The sequence below is a fragment of the Theropithecus gelada genome, chromosome 10, assembly GCF_003255815.1.
Source record: "Theropithecus gelada isolate Dixy chromosome 10, Tgel_1.0, whole genome shotgun sequence".
Lineage (NCBI taxonomy): Eukaryota > Metazoa > Chordata > Mammalia > Primates > Cercopithecidae > Theropithecus > Theropithecus gelada.
Genome location: NC_037678.1, coordinates 65,113,675 through 65,132,880, shown reverse-complemented (window position 1 = coordinate 65,132,880; position 19,206 = coordinate 65,113,675). Strand labels below are relative to the sequence as shown.

At 50.7% G+C, this 19,206-nt stretch overlaps 2 protein-coding genes and 1 pseudogene across 11 annotated transcripts; 2 read left to right on the top strand and 1 right to left on the bottom strand.

Moving 5' to 3' along the window:
* Positions 1 to 2,242: 2,242 nt before the first annotated feature.
* On the bottom strand, positions 2,243 to 12,786 carry BLCAP (BLCAP, apoptosis inducing factor). Of its 7 annotated transcripts, none has more exons than XM_025398354.1 (2): positions 12,600 to 12,786; positions 2,243 to 4,175 (listed from the first exon to the last, which is right to left on the bottom strand). In XM_025398354.1, exon 2 carries the CDS (start codon positions 3,997 to 3,999, stop codon positions 3,736 to 3,738), a length of 264 nt encoding a protein of 87 aa, XP_025254139.1. In that variant the 5' UTR covers positions 4,000 to 4,175; positions 12,600 to 12,786; the 3' UTR covers positions 2,243 to 3,735. The 7 variants fall into 7 exon arrangements, with proteins under 7 accessions (XP_025254139.1, XP_025254140.1, XP_025254143.1 ...); XM_025398355.1 differs by lacking the exon at positions 12,600 to 12,786 and adding an exon at positions 12,381 to 12,572; XM_025398358.1 differs by lacking the exon at positions 12,600 to 12,786 and adding an exon at positions 12,437 to 12,572.
* Positions 6,029 to 8,519, top strand: NNAT (neuronatin). 4 transcript variants are annotated; one of them, XM_025398350.1, is made up of 3 exons: positions 6,029 to 6,224; positions 7,186 to 7,261; positions 7,495 to 8,519. In XM_025398350.1, exons 1-3 carry the CDS (start codon positions 6,153 to 6,155, stop codon positions 7,722 to 7,724), a joined length of 378 nt encoding a protein of 125 aa, XP_025254135.1. In that variant the 5' UTR covers positions 6,029 to 6,152; the 3' UTR covers positions 7,725 to 8,519. The 4 variants fall into 4 exon arrangements, with proteins under 4 accessions (XP_025254135.1, XP_025254137.1, XP_025254138.1 ...); XM_025398352.1 differs by having other exon boundaries at positions 7,186 to 7,266; XM_025398353.1 differs by lacking the exon at positions 7,186 to 7,261.
* A 2,111-nt stretch (positions 12,787 to 14,897) lies between the features above and the next one.
* On the top strand, positions 14,898 to 15,408 carry LOC112632475 (annotated as a pseudogene).
* Positions 15,409 to 19,206: the final 3,798 nt, after the last annotated feature.

The window sequence follows — 19,206 nt, the reverse complement described above, 5'->3', positions numbered from 1 at the left end:
CAAACCTTTATATATTGTTCTTCAGGGCTCCACCTGAAAGTTAATCCTTCCAGGCCCATATTGGGTCCCCTCTTAGACCCTCTCTTGTAGCAGCTGACACAGTCCATGGCTGCGTATCGCTGGCATTATCTGCTCAATGTTGTGCCCTTTCCCATTAGCCTGGAGGGCTCCTGGACGGCAGGAATGGTCGACCCTATAGTCCCAAGGCCTATTCCTGCATGGGATTCTGCCAAATACCAGCCAAATGACTGACAATGCAGGCCCCCTTGGGAGACAAGAGGAGCCCTCATGGGCCATGCCTTGTAGGAACTCAGTCGCTACAGAAGGGGAAGTCTGCCTAACACTAGCAGTAGCACTCAACAGAAGGCTGAGTGAAATGCTCCAGTCAAGTAGATCTCCAGGGAGAAGAAATCCAGGGAAGTTTCCTGACAGAGGAAGTACCTGGGCTCACATGGTACACTGACTAAAGCATAAAGCACATGCTATCCTGAAAGTGCACTGCCACCTACTCAGAGCCCAGCTAACATCCTCAAATGGGTCCAGGAAGATCCTAGATCTTGGGAGAAAGAACTCCCAGGATATTAGGACTAGAAAAACTGTCTGCTCCAAAGATCACATTTTACCTATCTGGAAACTGGGGCCCACAGCAGGGCAAGGACCAGTTCCTAAAGCAGCCCAGACCTAGGCCTCGTGGGGTCTTGTGTTCACTAGGTACCATGTGGGCAACCATTTCATACCAGGAGCCATAGTGACCAATGGAATTGTATGTTTTTCTAAGGCCTGCTGCCCCTACTCTTTTACAGAAAAGGTATCTACTTTTCATTTTCCTAAAAGGCAGTTCAGGAAGAGGGGGCGGTGGCCTGGCAAGGTAGGAAGCATTATGGGGTGACAGAATGCTGATTTGGCAGTCACTTTGGGAAGGGGTGGCTGCAGGCTCCCTGCTGGAAAGGGCCACAAATCTTTCAGAGGGAGGCCTGTTTGTGACTCTTAAGCAGGCTTGACCTGAAACAGAAAGCTGCTTTCTGAGGGAGAGCAAAATAAGCAATAATCTTGGCTTCATTCATCATCCAGGTGTCGCCACAGGAGAGAAGGGACACAAAAGCCTTTTTTTGTTTGTTTGCTTTGTTTCTGGAATTTGCAGTTGTCTATTTTGTTAAGTCTTCCCACTAGGCTACACTCATGAGCTCCTGGAGAGTCAGGCCTGAGTCTTGCCCCTGAAATCCCCAGTAAGCCGAGTACAGGGTCTCAGTGTTTGTTGAACAAACCATCCTTTCCAGGTATGACTCCTCAGCTTGTCAAGACTTTGCAGAACCACGAAATCTATCCAGAAACACAGAAAAGAAGAATTCAGAGATAAAAGCACAAAAGAATCAGATAAGAAAATTACCCAGCAGATATGATCAACACAAGTTTGGTTTTTTGAAAATACCTCTAAAATAGACAAATCTTTGGCAAGTTTTGAATGAAGAAAGGAATAAAGTAACAATGGGCAGACTTAAGTGAACAGGAGAAAACCATACTCAATTTTATAGCAATAAATTTAAAGCCTAGGTAAAACAGGTGATCTTCTATGAAATTACCAAAGCCCTTCACGACTGTGACTAAATAAAACCTCACGATAGCCCTGTGCTTGGACAGGCAGTACTCCTACTATACTTTCTAGAAGGAGATTCAGAGGTGAATACCCAGCACAGGACCTGACAAACTAGCCTACATTGCCTCAAAGGTCATGGCCATGGGAGCACGTGCCTATCTACAACATGGAACCACACCACTCTCGGCACTTCTAGCCATCACCTTACGTCCGGCTGATTGGACAGCCAATCTTATTTATTTTTCCACTTGAAATGCCATAAGGGGTTTCACTATTTTTACTTCAAAAGCAGCACCATAAAAATCCTTGATGATTAGAGCTCCAGCTGTCTTAAGTTGTTTGTCAAGGGATCGGTTACTCAAATCTCCTATGGAGGGAAACAATTTCAGGCGAGAAGCCATGGGAGCTGAGAAACGCAAATGTCTCATCTCTGAAAACTTTCAGACTCCCTCCTGTTCATCGCCTGTCCTGCCCCCTGCTCCCCCTCCCCCATCCCCACCATCTGCTCTCCAGAAAGCAGATCAAATTTTCGGGCTAAGGTACTCTGGCGCCAAGGACTCAGCCCCTCCATGCTTCCCCCTGCCCCCCACCAACTCCGAAATCCAACACCACGACCCAAATGGACTGCAGCCACATAAAACCACAAAGTAAAGTTTATAAAGCTTTATTAAACATTTCAAACAGCTGTGCAACGAACACACCAAATAAAAGCTCTAGAATAGCAGTCCAAACGTTTCACAAGTATGGCCTCACAGTCCCATTCCCTAGATGAACTGCCTCCAGTTCTGTTCTCTGCCTGGCCCATCTCTCTTTCTCCTCAGGCAAGAGAGAGATGGATGGATCAGACTGAAAGGACAGGCATGCTGATCTCCAGTAGGCAGGGGCCAGGAGAAAGTCTCGTTTGCCAACACTTGTTACTGAAGCGCAGAAAAAGCAGCAAGTGACAGTCACACAGTCTTCCTGGGTATTCTTCATAATGTACAGTCTATATGCGCAGGAACGGAGAAGCCCCTGGCGGGAGGATGATGGCCACTGCTCCCCTGTCTTGTCTGAATCACCTCGGAGTCCAGTGTGCTGGCACTCTGCAATCCCCATGCTAAATAAAAACTGTAGCGGCACCTACCATATATAGCTAGCTATTGCTAAACCTCAAAATCAGAACATGTTCGATAAAGCTTCTTTAAAAGGAATATACACATGTATTTGTACACACACACACGCACAGGGCACACCAAAAAATATCCAAACATCTATCAAGGGGATCATGGCTGTTATGAAACACACAGGTCCTCTCCCACTCACTCAGCTGGGGACTGCTAGAACTACGTGAACACACCATACTTCAATGCTGCAGAGCATGCACGGGAGACACAATGAGGCCCCCCTCCTTGGAACAGTTAAGAAAGGCAGGAGGAAGGGCAAAGGAAGTGAGGCTGGGCAGGAAAGCATGAGCCCAGACACCCAGGTGAAAGAGCAACATCTATCTGTTGCTTCCTTTCTTAAAAATGAAGTGGAGAAAATACTGAAGATTTGTGGACAACAAACAGTCAAGACATGTTTCTGTCTAGCCTGCTGAACAAGGAAAGAAGGATGAAAAAGCGAGGCTCTCGGGCGTCAGCAATCTCTTCAAATTTGAGATAAGTGCAAAAATGAGCCCTGTCTTGGACAGGTACTCCCCCAAAAAAAGGAAAAGGGTAGAAGAGAAGTAAAGGGAAACCAGGAGAGGGACTGAGTCAGTAACATTCTGGGAAGGAAGGAGACCCTGACAAGGAGGGATCACAGAGGTGACAATGAGACTGGCATTTTATCTGCCCCAGGTCACATTGGGGCGGTTGACCAGGATGGGCCCAGACTCCTCGCAGTAATGAGGCGAGGGGGGTGGTCATGCGGCCAGCCAGGACCTAGATGGGGACAGAACACACACAACCACAAGACCACCCACGACTATAGGACTTTACAATAAAAGCACCGGTCAGTGCCATTATTCACATTATAAGGATAAAACATCACAGGCCAAAAAGGCGCCGTCAGGAATGTGACACCCGCGAGGCTGCGGGATTTGAAACTCCAATGCTTTATGACCTATGTCAATGCCTCCCCTCCCGTCTTCTGCTTCCTTGGAAAGCTAACAGGGCAGGCCGTTAGGTGCCCACAACGCCGGGATCATGCGCCGATTCTGGAAGCGGTGAATCGGAGCAGTGGTACAGGAAACAGTTTCCCCAGCAGCTATAGCAGATAAGGAAAAGGGCTGCCAGGAAAACCAAGGCACAAATTGTGCAAGGCTTCCGTTCCAGGAGGAAGCTGAGCAGGTAGAAGCCCATGAACATGGAGTGGCTGAACCACAGGGCGGGGTTGAGGGGCTTGGGGATGAGGAGGACGGGCAGCAGCCACTGGAGGCAATACATGATCTCTGCCGGGCAGGGCCTTCACCAAGGCTGCCGGGCACCGCTGCAGGAACCGACCTAATGGGAGCCAGCGGGCGCAGGCGGCTGCCCTCCGCTTTCTTCAACCCTCACTCTCCAGGAGCTGAGCCGCTGTGCTCTCTGGCTGTCAGCCCGGGATCACCAAGGCAGCAGGGATCCTGAAGAGAAAAGTCAACACAACAGACAAACAGACAAAGAACAGACAGACAGACAAACACACATACAAAAAAAAAAAAAAAAAAAACAGGAACAGAATGTATACTTATTTGGGAAAATGGATCATGGTTAACAACAGCAAATGTGAAATGCCCTTTCCTCCCTGCCCACCCGTGAAAGTTCTACTCCTCTCCAAGTCACTAATTCGGGAAGCTTCCTGGGATGTCTCCCCGGGGCTTCTCCTGGGGCATCAGGGAGAGGGCTCTTTGGCACGGTTTCACACAGTGGACTGGCTTTGCCTGGGCCCTGCCCAGCAGAGATCATGTATCGCCTCCTGGGGCTGCAGCCCGTCCTCAAGGGGCCCAGACCTCACAATACCGCCCAGTGGTTGCCAAAGGACTACCAAGGGCTCCCTGCTGTGCCCCCACGTGGTAAGGACAGGGTTCTGTATCTAGCATCTCTCACAGCCATAGGTGCTCAGGCACTGAGTGCCGAGTTAAAGCTGTTAGCGGCGCACTGCCGGCCACCAGACCACAGGCAAAGGATACTGAGGCAGCTGCAGCCTCGAAATATTTTAAGATGGCAGCCTAGGCTAAGCTTGCCTTTTTCAAATAGCCCGGCGTCACTTTGCCAGAACCTGCCAACTTCTCCGAAAGTCAATGTAGAAAAAAAGTCACTATGCTACTTTGTCCAAACTGAAGTCGCTTGGATCATTACACCTCCATCTGCTGCTGGCACTGTACAGAACCTGACCTCTAGGAGCTTTTAACGAAAATTAATTTTCTATCCACATAGGGGCAAATGCCAGTTGGCCCCTGGGCAAAAGGCAGCTTGCTGTAAAGAGGTGCTTTCGGCTGGCCACCGGTGCGCGGGGACCACACTCACAAACCGCATTCCGGTCTTCCCGTCTGCAAAATCTGCGTTGTGCGAGGGACCCACAAGACGGGCGGTCTGAAAGGGACCCACCTCACTTGGAAATGGGGCTGCGGTAGCCACAACTCTCCAGTAGCGGTAGCGAAATCCCGTTCGGTGATCCAGCCGCCCAGCGCAACGGGTACAAAGAACCAGCGGCTAAGGCCGACCTACCAGGGCTTGGGGGAGGGGGGCGGAAGACAGAGGTCGAAACGACCTGTCCAGCAGAAAACTATCCCCGAGCATATTCCAACCACTTCTCCGTAGAGAGCTCATTCCTTCCGCGCATACGAAGGGCGCCAATCCTTCCTGTATCCCTCCCACAGATACCAGGTGACTACTGCTTTTGCGCCCAAAGCGCAGTGCCCTGGCTCAGCTCCCTACGGTAGCGACCTCCACCGCAGATCCTCATCTCCTCGCTAACGTAAGAGAGATGTAAAGAATCAGACGGGTTACGCGCTCAGGGACACTCATGAAGCAGAGGACCTGGGCTTAAAACTCATTCAGTATTAGGAAAAGAGCGCCGAGCATGGTTCTATTATGCCGAGGCTTCTGAAAGGGGCACCATTTTTTTTGCTCTATGGGGCAGATGACCCCTCCCTAATTTCTGTTTTCCATCCATCCCCAAAGTAGGCTCTGGAGTGGCACCGGGGTCTGAGCTCAAATTTGCAGGCCAGGGACTGGGGAGAAGGGCGCCACACTAAGAGACCTGCACCCCCATCCTCGCCTTGTACTCTATCCAGAGTCGTGGTACCCCTCCATTTTAAAGCAAAATCCAAAAGCACGGCGGAATCTTCTGGAAGGGGGCTAAGATGGAACTCAGGAGGCGGGGGTCGGTATGGAAAGAGCAGATGGATTATTTTTTTCCTCTCCTGGCGAATGAGGAGCGCCCCCAGCCACCCCTCCTCATAAACACCCCCCCAAGGCGCGCATGCGCACTTAAGTGGCGGGCGGGTACTTAAGGCGCGGCCACCTCGGCTGCGGCAGTGCGCCCAACAGCGGACTCCAAGACCAGCGGTTCTCGGCAAACCCTCTCTCTCGACCACCCACCTACCACTCTCGGAACCATGGCGGCAGTGGCGGCAGCCTCGGCTGAACTGCTCATCATCGGCTGGTACATCTTCCGTGTGCTGCTGCAGGTAAGTGTGCCAGGGTTTCGGGTGGGAGAGGGTTCCCAACTCGCGCCCCCAGAACCCACAAGACCGCGTCGCGATTGCCGCCTCCCGGACCGTCCTATTCCGATTGCCGCGATCCCTGCCTGCCAAAGTGCCGCTGCCGGCACCGCGCGCCCCCTGCCCATTCCCTGCGCTGTCCTCCTCGCGCTGACCCTCCCTAGTGCGCCCGCGCCTGCCCGGGAACAAAGACTCGGGGCGCGGCGGGCGACCGCTGCGGACGATCACCCAGGCTTTTAGCGACCTACGCGGTAAGAAAAACCCGCTACACCCGGACTCGACCCCAGGAGGGAGGCGGGGCACTACTGTGTTGCAAGACTTTACAGCTCGCAGAGTGAAAATTTTCCACCTTAAAAAATTGCGCATTGCGGAGAAATTTTATTTAAAAAAACATATAGCGCTTGCGGGGGTGAAACAAAAAATAAGTTAGAAAAAGGCACTTCTCAGAAAAAATAAAAATTACTTCGCAAAAAAAACCAAACCAAACCAAAACAAAAAAAACCCTACAACGAATTAGAGAAAAAGTAGTTCACAGGAAAAGAGAAAGACGCGCATTGCAGGAAAAATAAATCGGAGAAAAGCACTTGGCAGAAAAAAAAATGCATTAGATTAAAAACGCACTGCAGAAAAAAATTAGACAAGGGAGCTAACAGAAATAAATGAATTGGGCAAAAACGCTTTCAAGAAAAAAATTAGAGAAAAAACCCCCTCGAGAGAAAAATATAAGGGGAAAAAGGCGCTTCCAAAAAAGGATAATTGCTTTACGAAAAAAAAAAATCAAAAAGAGGCAAAAGCGCTTTGTGTAAAAAGAGATAAATCAAAAGAAAGCGCTTTGCCCATAAAACCATTTACCCTAAAAGCTCCCTTTGCAGGAAGAATTCCCTGCTAAAGGAATCCTTTGCCAAAGGAATCGCATATTTCCTTCAAGGTGTTCCTGGAATGCTGCATTTACTGGGTAGGATTCGCTTTTCGAAATCCTCCAGGGACACAGCCCATTGCGAGAAGTGAGGTATACCTAAGTTGTGGGTCCAATCAGCTTGCCGCCATGCAGCTCTCAGCACAGTTGGAAAAGCTCCAGCTGCCCTGACTCGTGGACAAGCTGCGCCCGCGCCCGCCTCTCCAGCCTACGCTGGATGGGCGGGCGGGGCAGGGGGTGGGGCGGGGGTGGGCACGGCAGCACCACAGACATGCTGTGGGTGCTCTCCACTAAGGGTGGGTCCTGGGTTTCTCGCCGCAGGTGTTCAGGTACTCCCTGCAGAAGCTGGCGTACACGGTGTCGCGGACCGGGCGGCAGGTGTTGGGGGAGCGCAGGCAGCGAGCCCCCAACTGAGGCCCCAGCTCCCAGCCCTGGGCGGCCGTATCATCAGGTGCTCCTGTGCATCTCAGCCAGCACGGGAGCTAGTGCCGCACAGGAATGGGGGGTCCCCTGTGCTCCCTCGCCAGAGGAGCACTTGGCAAGGTCAGTGAGGGGCCAGTAGACCCCTGGAGAAGCAGTACCGACAATGAGGAAGATACCAGATCCCTTCCCAACCCCTTTGCACCAGTCCCACCAAGGGGCAGGGTCGGGAGAGGAGGGGGGATAGGGGGAGCAGACCCCTGAGATTTGGGCATAGGCACCGCATTCTGATCTGGACAAAGTTGGGACAGCGCCATCCCAGCCCCGAAGCCAGGGCCATGCCAGCAGGCCCCACCATGGAGATCCAAACACCACACCAGCCAGCAGAATGGACGCTCTGACATCGCCAGCCGAAGCCCTGAATCTTGGTGCAGCACCAACCGCGTGCCTGTGTGGCGGGACTGGAGGGCACAGTTGAGGAAGGAGGGTGGTTAAGAAATACAGTGGGGCCCTCTCGCTGTCCCTTGCCTAGGGCACTTGCATTCCAGCCTTGCTGCATTTGCTCCCTCGATTCCCCTTTCCTCCTCACTGCCTCTCAAGCCCACCCTACTCCAAAATAATGTGTCACTTGATTTGGAACTATTCAAGCAGTAAAAGGAAATGAATCCCACCTTTACTAAAACACTTTCTCTGAATCCCCCTTGCCCCTCACTGATCTTGCTTTTCCCTGGTCTCACGCAGTTGTGGTCAATATTGTGGTAATCGCTAATTGTACTGATTGTTTAAGTGTGCATTAGTTGTGTCTCCCCAGCTAGATTGTAAGCTCCTGGAGGACAGGGACCACCTCTACAAAAAATAAAAAAAAGTACCTCCCCTGTCTCGCACAGTGTCCCAGGACCCTGCGGGGCAGTGGAGGCGCGCCAAAACTTTGTCTCTTGTGATTTCTTTAGCGGCATCAACACACACTTCTAAGACTCAGCTGATGTGCCCATTGTGGAACAGGCACTCTGCTTGGGGGAGGGAGGAAAAGGAGGGCCATCAAAATTGCAATAAGCTGGGCCCCTCACACACCCAACCTCATCTCAATGCTGTCCTGTGATAAAGGACCATTTCCCCCCCTCCCCAATGAGAAAGGCTGACATCTTCACTTGTGGTCCGGGAATAAGGGACCACTTCCCCCTCCCCAAAGGGATAGGTGCTTTACTTGTGGTCTTAGGAGAAGGGGCCAAAGCAGGTAATCACTTTGGGAAAGATGAGAGGAGGGGAAAAAGGTGGCAGTAGCCCTCCAAAGAGGTACTAGGGACCAAGGGGGTGATTTCAGAACACAAAGCCTTACTCCAGGTCTCCATCCAGGAGCCCCAAGGAAATGAGTACTGGGCAGGGTAGACATTGGCTTAGACAATGAGTATGGGATAAGAGGTGCAGTGTGGCATCTTCTCCACCCAGCTTAATGCTGCAGGCCCCATATCCACCAGGACCACTACAAAGACAATCTGCCTGGCCCTGCGACTCTGCAGGGTCTCCTGGCCCCACCTCATCCCAGAAACCTCTCTCCCCAATACTGGATTTCTGCTTTTCCCAGCACCAGCCTCCTTATTCTTAGGGATGCTTACCAGGTCCCTGGCCCTGGGCTCTCCCCTGCCATCATGTCAGGGTAGGCAGTGGGCTGGCTGCTCGGCCTCGGACTTGTCTTCCTCTCCCACTCCCCAGTGAGTCAGGGCTCTTTCTACACAGGGTCAGCTGACTGTCTCACCAAATGGCCCTGCCGCCTGTTCAGCCTTGTCTCTGGCTTTATGTGTCCCTGTCACCACACACCTGTTGCTGGGTCAACACCAAGGGAGGGAGTTGGAGGGCCATAAATCTCTCTTCCTGCCACTTCTTCGAATCCCTTAGTCACAGCTGTCACAAATACTTCTGGAGCACAAAGTACCTTGCCCCCTTAAGCCTGACCATGTTTCCTTCCCCTAAGCAAGCCCCCCAGTCACCAGCACCTCTAAAGACATCTAAAACTTCATTCGGTATCAGAGAATTATAGGGGTGGGGAGGTGCAGATCCCAGTTCTGGTCTTGGCTTTGCCATCAATCAGCCTAGGGAACCTGGACATGTCACCTTATACCCTTCATCTTCAGTTTCCCTCTCTAAGAGGGCCTCTGAGATGCCAGTGAACCCTGACATGCTAGAAACTGTCGTCGCAGTGGCAATCAGGACTCATCAGGACTCAGAGAGGATGTGCAATCTGAGACTTCATCTTTCTTAGGCTGGGTGGCTATAGCTGCTACCATAGCCTGAAGGTGAGGCAGGTCTCCTCTCACCCCAGTGTGACTCATCAGCAGGCAATGCCCACACCTCCTCCCTTCTGAACCCCTATCTTGGCAGGCCTCAGAACTGGGAGTTTCTGTGGTTTTCCACACTAAACCCACAGAATCATGAACATACCAACATGTGTTCTCAATGAAGGCTGACCCTCCCTTTGGAGCTTTTGAGGGGTATGCCCATAGCCCCACTGCCCCTGATGCTCTAACCTCAGCCCAAGGGACAAGGTAGATTTCAGGGAGGTGGACCAAAGCAGCATGGTAAGAGCTGGCTGCTCTGGACACAGCACCTCCTGTGCCCCCACTTAGAAAACAAGAGGCTGCTTGTAGCCCCAGAGTTTTCCATATCATCTTGGCAAAGCCCTTTTCCTCCATCCATCCATCAGCAGGGTTGTGAGTGTGACAAGGTGAGATGACAGATTTCCAGGCAAGGGCTGCCCTGGTGGCCTGCACCTGCATGTGTGGGCTTCAATGTGCAATGTCCACTCCCCATTTGCATTCTCCACCCACAAAACCTCATGTTCTGGCAGCAAACAACCCACCAGAGAAGACAATGCATTCACTTTCCATCCAGTGCAATGCCAAGCAATGCTTAGATGGTCCAAACACACCTTGTTTATAAAATTTTTTCCACAAACTATACCATTAAACATTTTATTCTGATAGAGAGCAATGGGAAGAATTGAAAATGCCTAGTATTTTATTGCACAGCCCTTAGTCACAGTGCTGAATGCCCCCTTTGCCTAAACTGTCATTGCTCCCAGAAGATTTTGCCCCCCACAAGGCCAAGGACAGAGCAGATCAATTGGGAAGGGGTTGAGAATGGCTCTGTGGGACTCCAGCAACAGGTGAGAGACCCTTGAGACTAATGCTCCAGGATGTTAAATTTCTTAGCCTAACCAGCTGAAGCCCAGAGGTGGCAGGTTTAGGTACCATGACTTTTAGGGGTGCAGGGTGCTACGTGACACTGTTACCTTTATCTGTGGAATATTTGCGTTGTCAGTGAAGGAAGGGATGTCTGCTGTCAGGGAAGGGCAGGGGCAAGTTCCTTGAGCTTGGGCAACAGATAACTGTTGGATCGGGGAGCAGGTCTGCTGTGAGTCATTTACTAGATATCTATTTTGAAATGTGTATCTCCTCAGGAGCCAACACCCCAAAGGGAGATTCTGAATTTGCAGTTAACTCCCCCTCCCCGGCCCCCTCACCAGAGATTTAAACGTGTGCACTCATGCACATACACAAAACACTAGTCAAACAACAATCTCTTTTCCCTTGGTGACCTCTGACTTCCTCTATATGCCCCAGAGACATGTTGTCACCATCTTCCCTGGGAATGATCCTGTTTATCCTCCCCTCCCCCACTTGCCCTCCCACAGGGCCCATGCCCCAGCAGGATCCAGATTCCTGAGCATTTCCAGAGCAGGAAGTCAGAGAGGCAGGCAACGCATGGTTCTTGGTATATCGCACAGGGACAGGCTTGAAATGGAATGCATGTGTTTCAAAGATAGGAGAACAACAACAAAAAAAGGCAGCCTAACCCAGATTCCTCTTTGAAACAACATATTACAGATTAAAGGTTAAACTGGTTTTGGCAGCAACTCTAATAAGACCAATTTCAGATATGGAATTGACCTGGTCACTGGAAACCGACCAGGCTTCCCGTGATCAAATCTTTTAACAGATTTGCTTGACATTAATTAGTCTCTGATTTAAAACAAACAAGCAAACAAGATCTAACACTTTGGGCATTAGCACTTAAACTGGAACTTTTTTTTGGTCCCAGCTTTGGTGTCGCCGTCCAGAAGGCTGACGGGATGACTGGACCATGTCAGGCAAGGCAGAGAAGCCGTCCCCAACACACCAGTTCCCTGAAAGGGATAAAGACGATCCAAACCTATAAACAGAAAGGCTGTTTCTTTCCGAGGACAGACCCCAGTCTCCCAACATTTAGCGCTGAAATGGGACACGAAGACCTGGAAGGAAACTAAAGGAGATTTGGAAAGGGGAAGGAAAAAGCAACTGTCTCCCATCCCCCATGCTTCCTTTCCAGGACATTAGTGTGCCAGGCATTCCGTTCTTTCAGCTGCCCTTGAGGGCCACTCCCCACGTCTATAGAAGAAAAAGGAAAGGGTGTCCACCCTTGATGTAAAGTTGGAGGGAGTAAGAAGCGCCCGCGACTCTTAGCAGAGCGTCAACCTATCACCCCAGACACCGAAGCGGGGCCTCGAGCGGGAGACCCTCTCTCCCCTCACCCCCACGCCCCCCGCCCCGGCCAAAAAAAAGCAACTAAACTAACTACACTGATGGGGACAGAGTGACAGGCCTCTCACAAGCTGGGCACCCTGCGTGGAACCCGGGGCCGCAGAGATGGTGGTCGCGCTCCCCAGCCCTGTGCCCCGGCTCTGCCTGCCTCATCCTGCAAGGACACTGACCTTGGACAAGGCCGGAGCGAGCACCCAGGAGTACTGTGACCACCCCCGGGCTGGAAAGGGACCCCCAAGGCCCAGGTTAGGTCCAATCACAGCAATCACCTGAAGCCGGACAGGGGCGCCCTCCCTTCCCGGGGGTATGCGGAAGGAAAACCCCAGTGACGGGGACCGGGCGACGCCTAAGGTGACCCAGTAGGGACAATATGGCGGCGCGGCCGCATGGAGGGCCTCTCATCCCGCCCCAAGCAGGTTGACGCCACGGTACCTGCAAGCCCTGCCATGGCGCCGCCGCCACTGTCGCCGTCTGCCGCAGCCTACCTCCACCTCAGCTCGCCACGGACGCCGCAGGAAGCCGGGGAGACGCCCCCTTCGTCTTCTAGTGGAGCCGGCCGAGGACCCATCCTGGAATCGGGCTGCCTACCACAGACGCCTGATCACACGGCCCGAAGAGGGGAGCTCACCCTCGCCCCATCTCCCCTAAATATCAGCCACAGGCCACCTTTGAGTCCTTTGTACGCACTTTTACAAAATTCTGGGAGCGCCGAGGTCCTCAAGCCCTAATAATTTTTATCAGGCGCAGTGTGGACAGCCCCGAAGCGCGGCCGGGTCCCCTCATGCATATGCAGCAAATTGTGATCTTTACTTCGTGAGCGCGGGGCGGGCCGGGATGTGTTCCTCTGGGTGAACCCGCTTAGTTCTTCACCGCGCGGACGGTCCGGGGACTCGGGGAAAACCTTCTCGTGGCTCAAAGTCCACCCCCTCCCTAGCGTTTAATCATGCAGCCAGGGCTCAGGAGCTGAGAGATCCGGGCTCAGAACTTGGGACTGCCTTGGGTCAGGCCCCAGCTCCCCCACTTGCCCGGTATCTTGGGCGAGGGAGCCCCTCCCCCGCCCCGACCCGGCTTCTGATGAAATGCCCACCTTACGGCTTTTATGGGGCTTGAATGAGTTCGTGTAGTCATTTATTAGCTAATTAAGCGTATTCCTTGGGCGCTTACTGTACCCAAGCTCAGTGCTAAGGGCAAGTAGAGTGGGTGTCCTGGGTCTGTTCCTGACCTCAAGACGCTGCCAGTCTAATGGCGGGTAGGCGGGGAGACAGTCATATAATCACTGTATATTAGTGACTTGAATCAATACATAATTACACATCATGGGAGGTGCTGTGAGAAGAAGTAGAGAGTGTTAGGAGAAATTAATGGAGTCCTAATGTAGGGAGAGGGTGGAACCTCTTCGGGAAGATGGCATTTAGGTTGAGAAACCAAGGACGATTAGGGCAAGAGTGAGAGGGGAAGATGGCATTTAGGTTGAGAAACCAAGGACGATTAGGGCAAGAGTGAGAGGGGAAATGTTCTAGACAGAACATTTGTCCCAGATGTGGAGCTGGGAAGGGGCAGGGTTAGGGTGAGGTGAGCACCAAAGAAGACAGGTCAGCTGTATACTGTATTTGGCTTTTCTCTTGAGAGTCAGGGGAAGCCATTTTCATCAGGAAAAGGATAGCAAATTTGGATTTCTGAAAGGCCACCCAGGCCACATGGCTTGGAAAGCACTCAGGAGTGCGTGTAGGCAGACCAGTTAGGAGGTGGTTGCAGCTTTCCAGACAAAAGCTAATGCTGACTCAGACAGGGTGGTGGCTTGGGGAGGTGAAGGAAAGGATGGAAGACTGGACGTGGGTGGATGTGGAGGCATTGGCAATAACTCCTCACTGGGTTTTAGCCTTGAGTAAATGAAAGGGTAAAAGAGTCCTTGGCCAAGACAGTGAAGGCTGAAAGAGGAATAGACTGAGGGGGAAGATCACATTCGGCTTTGAGAAGTTAGGTTTGAAATGCCTCGGCAACATGCAGGCAGAGAGGGTGAGTAGGCAGGTTTATGTGACACAGGAGCTCCAAACGGAGTCTGGGGCTGGAAATACATATTTAGGGGCCATCAACACAGAGGTCATGGTGCTGGGTTAGAACTCAAGGGAAGGAAAGTGGAGAGAAAGGTGGGCAGAAGAGGAGGATCTAGGAAAGGAGACTGAGAAGCAGTGGCCAGTGGGGTAGAAAGAGGACCAAGTGAGTGTGGGTCCTAGAGAGGAGGTTTCAGGAAGGAGGGAGTGCTCAGTGGGACTGATGCTGTAGAGGACAGAAATGGAGCGGTAGGGGTTTGGGAATAAAGGTTGGTGGACTGTATCTTTTATGTTGCAAGTTAAACACACAACTACATCAATTGGCTTTAAAAAGTAGTCTGTCACTCAGTGGCTAGGCAGTGTCAGCAAGGCCCGAGGTTCATTTTATCTTCTGTCCTTGTGCTGGTTTCACGCTCATGGTCACAAGATGGCTATCCAGTTCCTGGGGTCACATCCAAAGCAAGGAGATGTCCATTTCTCCTCTAGCTGAGACTCCAACAGGCCTGAATGTGGCCTCCCACCATCCTGCTGCTTACAGGCTAGAGGGTCAATGCATCCATGGCAGCCACACCCAGTATCCAACACTGAATGACAAGAGTAGTCTTGTAGTGGAAGCCCTTGTTCAGAAAAAGAGAAAGCTGGCTTTGCGGATGCCGCCGGGATCCCCATACTATTAGCCATGTCCACCGTGTTGTTCGACATCACTGTCAACGGCGAGCCCTTGGGCCGCTTCTCCTTCAAGCTGTTTGCAGACGAAATTCCAAAGACAGCAGAAAACTTACATGCTCTGAGCACTGGAGAGAAAGGATTTGGTTATAAGGCTTCCTGCTGTCACAGAATTATTCCAGGGTTTATATGTCAGGGTGGTGACTTCACATGCCATAATGGCACTGGTGGTAAGTCCATCTACGAGGAGAAATTTGATGATGAGAACTTCATCCTAAAGCATACAGGTCCTGGCATCTTGTCCATGGCAAATGCTGGACCCAACACAAAAGGTTCCCAGTTTATCATCTGCACTGCCAAGACTGAGTGGTTGGATGGCAAGCATGTGGTCTTTGGCAAGGTGAAAGAAGGCATGAAGATGATGGAGGCCATGGAGCACTTTGGGTCCAGGAATGGCAAGACCAGCAAGAAGATCACCATTGCTGACTGTGGACAACTCCAATAAGTTTGACTTGTGTTTTACCTTCACCACCAGACCATTCCTTCTGTAGCTCAGGAGAGCACCCTCCACCCTATTTGCTTGCAGTATCCTAGAATCTTTGTGCTCTCACTGCAGTTCCCTTTGGGTTTCATGTTTTCGTTGTTCCCTTCCATGCCTAGGTGGATTGCAGAGTTTTTGATTATGAAATAAAAACTAAATAACAACAACAACAAAAGAGAGCTGAATGTTGAGAGGCTATGGAGCAACAAATTCTTGCACAGTGCTGACGGCAGAGGAAATTGGTACAGCTACTTTGGAAACTGATAGTATCTACAAAATCTAAACATACACCTATGCTGTGATCTAGGATTTCCACTCCTAGGTATATACCCGAGAGAAATGAGTGCCTATGTCTACATGGAGACTTGTGCAAAAATGTTCATAGCAGACTTATTCATAGCTCAAATTGAAAATGGTTCAATGTCCATCACCGGAGAATGGATAAATTGTGGCACGTTCATGCAATGGAATACTGTGTTTTACGTATAAAAGAGCAAACTACTGTTACATGTAATAACACCAGTTAATCTCACATATAGTATGTGGACTAAAAGAATACAAAACAGTACATGCCATATTAATCCATTCATGTAAAGCTCAACTAATCTATAGGGTTAGAAATCAAAATGGCAGTTATCTGGGTCAGGTCGCAAGTAGGGATGGGAAAGGAGCAAGAGGAGCTTTTCTGGGGTGCTGGAAGGATTATATCTTCTTCTGGCTGGTGATTACATAAGTGAAAATTCAAGTAAAAATTCACCATAAGACTAGGGGAGGCGGAGGCTGCAGTGAGCCAAGATCATGCCACTGCTCTCCAGCCTGGGTGACAGAATGAGACCCTGTCTTGCGGGGAGAATGGGGGGGTGCGGGGAAGAAAGAAAAAAGACTGGGGGCTTTATGTACTTTATGTATGTTATAACTCAAGAAAAATAGAAGAAAGGGGCCAGGAGTAGTGGCTCACTCCTGTAATCCCAGCACTTTGGGAGGCCAAGGCAGGCGGATCATGAGGTCAGGAGTTTGAGACCAGCCTGGCCAACATGGTGAAACCCTGTCTCTACTAAAAATATTAAAAATAGCTGGGTGTGGCCGGGCGCGGTGGCTCAAGCCTGTAATCCCAGCACTTTGGGAGGCCGAGACGGGCGGATCACGAGGTCAGGAGATCGAGACCATCCTGGCTAACACGGTGAAACCCCGTCTCTACTAAAAATACAAAAACTTAGCCGGGCGTGGCGGCGGGCGCCTGTAGTCCCAGCTACTCGGGAGGCTGAGGCAGGAGAATGGCGTGAACCCGGGAGGCGGAGCTTGCAGTGAGCTGAGATCTGGCCACTGCACTCCAGCCTGGGTGACAGAGCAAGACTCCGTCTCAAAAAAAAAAAAAAAAAAATAGCTGGGTGTGGTGGCATGTGCCTGTAATCCCAGCCACCCGAGAGACTGAGAATCCCTTGACCCTGGGAGGCAGAGGTTGCAGTGAGCCGAGATCGCACCACTGCACTCCAGCCTGGGCAACAGAGCGAGATTCCATCTCAAAAACAAAAATAAGAAAAAGAGAAGAAAGGAAGGGGTGCTGCCATCCCATGGAATGTGGCATGCTGCTAAACAAGGATCAGGTCTGTTTTGCGGGGACACCACCTTCCAGTAACTTCAGGCTGAATGTTAGTATGTACAAGGCCTCAGAGGCCAACCCTTTCTCCCTGGGGCTCAGAAAACTGGGGAAGCTGAGGCAGGGTTTCTAATGCACATGGAATTTGCTCCCGCTCAGCTGAACCCTTTCCCCTCTACCCTCAAGATTACTCCACCTTCCCAGCTCAGTTCCAGGCTGTGGAAACACCACCAATACCGGGATCCCAATACTTGAGGGATCTGGAAGGTCATTCTGCCCTAAAATTTTGCTGAGACGAACTCAACTTCCTACCAAGACTTCCCCAACTTGCTCCCACCCACCAGACACCTGGAGTCACCCATGACTCCTGCTCCCTCTTGCTCCATACACCTCAACTCTTGCCCATTGCACCTGAATTTTCTTTAGGCCTTTCTGTCCTCACTGCCACCAAAGTTCGGTCCAAGCCACCACCCCTTCTCCCTTGAACCCTGCAGCAACCTCCTCACTGGTCTCTCTGCTGCCTGTCTCACCCAGAACCTTCATCTTCCACCCAGGATGATCTTTTTTTTTTTTTTTGAGATGAAGTCTTACTCTGTTGCCCAGGCTGGAGTGCAGTGGTACAATCTCAGCTCACTGTGACCTCTGCCTCCCAGGTTCAAGCAATCCTCCTGCCTCAGCCTCCCCAAGTAGCTGGGAGTTCAGGTGCGCACCACCATGCCCAGCTAATTTTTGAATTTTTAGTAGAGATGGGTTTCACCATGTTGGCCAGGCTGGTCTCAAACTCCTGACCTCAGGTGATCTGCCTGCCTGGCCTCCCAAAGTGTTGGGATTACAGGAATGAGCCACCATGCCTGGCCCAGGATGATGTGGTCCTAGCTACTTGGAAGGCTGAGGTGGGAGGATCGCTTGAGTCTGGGAAGTTGAGGCTGCAAGTGAGCCTTGATCATGCCACTGCACTCTAACCTGGGTGACAGAGCAAGACCCTATCTCAAAAAAAATATATAGATAGATAGAGAGAGAGAGAGAAAGAGAGAGAGAGAGAGAGAGAGAGATGTTGCCTTAAAAGGCTTCTACAGACAGTCTGGAGAGATGGGCAATTATGCAATGTCAATGCATGTGCATTTCCTGTCTGTTAATCCCCATGAGACCTTGGGCTCTTGGAGGGCAGGACTCATTTTGGGTCTGGTAGGAAGGAAGAGGCGGTAACTGTTGAATGAATAAGGGAACAATTGAAAGGCCAGACCGAGCTCCTGCCTTTGTCATGTAATCCTCCTAGTTTCTGATTCAGCTGTTAACCAGGTCCACGGAATTCAGTTGAGACTGGATGGCAAATTTGGGGCTAAATGATAAAGAATCAGGAAATGGTTATGTTATGAATAGAACAATGTTTTGTGAAATCACCATACTTACTTTCCTATGCATCACTCTGCTTGACAATTACTTTTTTAAAAAAATCGACATTATCTCGTTACCAGTACTTACCTATTCAGGAAATTCAACCTGTAATGGAACAATAGTTAAATGTTAAAGCACTAAGGAAGCTATGTGATATCAAAAGATTTTAAAAGGGATAAAAAACATTATTACCAAGGTGACCAGAGAATGGAGTAAGCTCCAGGATGGTGCAGACTGCAGCCAGAATGCAAGGGTTCATTTCCAGTCTACATTTACCGGCTGTATGTTGTTGAGCAAGTTAATAAACCTCTCTGTCCCTCAGTTTCTCCATCTGTGAAATGGGGACACATTTGACTCTACCTCATGTGATCATTCGTGGGAATTCAATGAGTTTTTATTATAAAATGCTTAGAATAACATTGGTTGGCCGGGCGCAGTGGCTCACACCTGTAATCCCAGCACTTTGGGAGGCCAAAGCATATGGATTACCTAAGGTCAGGAGTTCGAGACCAGTCTGGCCAACATGGTGAAATCCCATCTCTACTAAAAATACAAAAATTAGTCAGGTGTGGTGGTGGGTGCCTGTAATCCCAGCTACTAGGGAGGCTGAGGCAGGAGAATCACTGGAATCCAGGAGACAGAGGTTACAGTGAGCAGAGATCCTGTCATTGCATTCCAGCCTTTGTGACAAGAACAAAACTCCATCTCAAAAAAAAAAAAAGACTAGCACAGGTTACACAGTTAGCACCCTTAGTCACCTATTTTTTTTTTTTTTTTTTTTTTTTTTTT

What these genes read in the sequence shown, in the direction of transcription:
- BLCAP (XM_025398354.1), bottom strand. Translation starts at nt 3,999, where the DNA reads ATGTATTGCCTCCAGTGGCTGCTGCCCGTCCTCCTCATCCCCAAGCCC.
- NNAT (XM_025398350.1), top strand. Translation starts at nt 6,153, where the DNA reads ATGGCGGCAGTGGCGGCAGCCTCGGCTGAACTGCTCATCATCGGCTGG. An exon ending in TCTTCCGTGTGCTGCTGCAG is followed by an intron (nt 6,225 to 7,185) that starts GTAAGTGTGCCA and finishes ATTTCCTTCAAG; the next exon opens with GTGTTCCTGGAATGCTGCAT. An exon ending in GACACAGCCCATTGCGAGAA is followed by an intron (nt 7,262 to 7,494) that starts GTGAGGTATACC and finishes TTCTCGCCGCAG; the next exon opens with GTGTTCAGGTACTCCCTGCA.